At 38.1% G+C, this 3,111-nt stretch overlaps 1 protein-coding gene across 1 annotated transcript; it reads left to right on the plus strand.

Moving 5' to 3' along the window:
* Positions 1-1,058, plus strand: LOC111001798 (cuticle protein 16.5-like). The gene has a single exon (XM_022271823.2). The coding sequence runs from the start codon at positions 58-60 to the stop codon at positions 922-924; it is 867 nt and encodes a 288-aa protein (XP_022127515.1). The 5' UTR covers positions 1-57; the 3' UTR covers positions 925-1,058.
* The last annotated feature ends 2,053 nt before the right edge of the window (positions 1,059-3,111 follow it).

The raw sequence follows: 3,111 nt of genomic DNA on the forward strand, positions 1-3,111 counted from the left end.
GTGGAAGAAAGCATCAGTTTATCTTTGTACCTCAATCCTGAACTAACACAGACCACGATGAACTCGCTGGTGGTGTTGCTTTCCGTGATGGCGCTCTCAGCCGCCTCTCCTTCTGGCCTGGTCTACGGACCAGGAGTGCTCAGCTACTCTGCCCCAGCAGTGGCTGTTGCTCCATCAGCTGTTTCCCATCAATCCCGTGTGGACATCAAGTCGACTCCAGCTATTGTATCCGAGACTATCACCCCTGTAGCCCGCGCTGCCATCGCTGAACCAGCTGCTGTTGTAGCCGCCCCTGCTGCGTACGCTGCCCCAGTAGCCTACTCTGCTCCTCTGGGTCAATTAGCTTACGCTGCTCCCGCTGCTCAAGTAGCATACTCTGCCCCCGTTGCTCCAGTAGCATACTCCGTTCCCGCCGCCATTGCTGCCCCAGCTGCCGTATCAAGCCAGTCAAGAGTAGACATTAAGACTTCACCAGCTGTTATAAACACTGTCGCCTCCGCTCCATGGTTAAACACCGTGGCCGCTGCCCCTATTGCATACAGTGCTCCATTCGCGTCCGTATACGCACCTTCAGCTATAGCCGCTGTGGGACCATCAGTCTTTAGATCTGCTGCAATTGCACCAGTTGCTGTTGCTCCAGCCGTTGCCGCGCCTGTTGTTCCTGCTGCTCTTCCAGTTGCCCCCGAAGAAACACCAGAGGTAGCCGCTGCCCGCGCTGCCCACTTAGAAGCTAAAGCACAGGCTGAGGCCGAGGCTCACTCCATCCACAAACGTTCAGCCCAGTTTATCGCTACTCCAGTTGTCTCTTCCTACGCTTCCCCCCTTGTGTCGACATACGCCTCTTCACCCGTCGTCTACTCTGCCCCTGTAGCGCGTATCTCTCCTTACGGCGTACCAGCTCCATACTTCGCGAGAGTGCTGTGAACACCATCACAAAAGTGAGAAGTATTAACATTAGAAATTCAAAAATTTTAAATTTTTTATTCTCAGTTTTTACTTTTCGGTTCAGTTGAGATCAAGTACAATAAGAATATAAATAAACAGTCACAAATAAAACATTATTTTCATTTCTTCCCTTAGAAACGTAAGACCTTATTTATAATTATATTTTTATATGTTATCCTAGCACATTAAGTTAAGCATGAGGCATTTACACATTTTATCACATAATAAATAGAGAACTATCTGGAAAGCGCTCTAAATATGAAAAATAAGTCACAGTAATCATAAAAGGTATGTGATAATATCTAAACGCAAGACCGTTTTTACCGTTGACGTAAACAAACTCGTATTAGGTATCAGATCGCATTAAGATTACGTGTATAGTCTTTTGTTAAGAAATCGAAACATTGAAGCTATATTGTGGTTCTCAGTCCACACGAGCTTGATAACACGTGCGACCCGCTTAAAATCTATTAAGTAAAGTGATAAATATTGTATGTATATTAGATACTAACGCAATGTTAAGATATCGATTTAAAACATCTTAAGAAAATAAACATTTAATTCCTTAGAGACACACTGATTGTACACACACATACGTTTAAAACTATATATCGGTAGTTTTTTTTTTTTAATCTCACGTCCACATACTGGGATATTAGAACAAACATATTTCTGTATGTCTGATATATTTTTAAAGTATGTATCCTATGAATCTACTTAAAATCGAAAACCATCATATATTCCAAGACACTTAATGAAGATTTTATGAGCAATTACTGATAATAACTGTTTCTCTGTACATACAAAGAACTATATTATACGATGCAATTCATGCGAACCACTTACCCGAGTAATTCGATAATACATTTTCAGGCTTAAAATGTGTTGGTCCGTAAGAATATGATAATGCAAATCTTGCCTTACGATGGCGATGCTATATTAATTAAGGGAGTAGATAAAATTGTATATAATAACATAAAAGACAGCTACTTGTCGCGGTAGTTATTGCAACGTTAAATAAGTAATGAAAATAAAAACTACATACAAATATGAATTGCAATACTTTCATACTTTTGTACTTTAATACTTTAGAAGTGTAAGGATTTCAGACGTGGCTTCGGCCTTTATAACTACCAAAATTCTCCAATGAAGAATAAGACCTGGCTGTATGGACTAATGTCCTTTTCCTTTTCCATTAGGGATTAATATCATCATCATTACCAGCAACGACTATCGATAGATAGATGAGCGCTCTTTAGTAGCATCAGTGGCCGAGAAATCTATAATATAGTGCCAGTTGCCTATAGTGTAACCAGCTGTTAGTTCCATGTCGCAACACAGCAACGTAGTCTATGCTATTCCCGCAGTTTCAGCAGTTTACGGTGTAGACTAAGCGCCAGTTGTTACTGCCTACTTAACATTAGCCTAGGCCCTTACTATCGTTTTGGATCTACATATAGCTGCAAATTAAATTTACATAAAACTAACATATTTAAAATTATGAACTAACGACATTGAGTGCGCGCTATTCTATGCGCTAGCTTTCTTCTCACCCTGAACCTTAGTGCATTTATTTGTATCTAATTGCTGATTCTAACATTATTATTATAGCGGAACATTATCTATACTAATAAATAATGAAGGAAATATTTGTCTGCTATTTTATATAACCTAGCAAAAATTATAAGAACAAGTAGTTTTCGTCTATTATTTTAACCATTGTTTGTATTATTTTAATTGTATTATCTATTTATTGACACCTAACAGCGGCAAATAAATATATAGTCATATCAATCAATCATAAAATAAGTGCTCTTAATCAAATATTAAAACCTGGCAAACGATTTTGGCTTATACTTAGTAATATGCTTTATAAGTTCTGTCGTATTAAATATATTGTTATGTGTTACCAATACTTAAATATTTTGTATAGAATAAATGTTTTTACTCCTACCTGACAATTACCATAATATGTAGATTAAATTATATACTAACATATAGATAATGAATATTGATGAAAAATATCAACCAGGTACTACTTCCGCATAGAATAATTATTAATTGTCTCGATTTCGGCAACAAAAAACATTAGACGTGCTATTTGATGAAGGTGATTCAGTGGCATTTTTAAATGTGATTAGGCAAAGGACGGTATATAAACTGAGA

The sequence above is a fragment of the Pieris rapae genome, chromosome 4, assembly GCF_905147795.1.
Source record: "Pieris rapae chromosome 4, ilPieRapa1.1, whole genome shotgun sequence".
Taxonomy (NCBI): domain Eukaryota; kingdom Metazoa; phylum Arthropoda; class Insecta; order Lepidoptera; family Pieridae; genus Pieris; species Pieris rapae.

Excerpts from the sequence above, each read along its gene's own strand:
- LOC111001798 (XM_022271823.2), top strand. The coding sequence starts at position 58 with ATGAACTCGCTGGTGGTGTTGCTTTCCGTGATGGCGCTCTCAGCCGCC.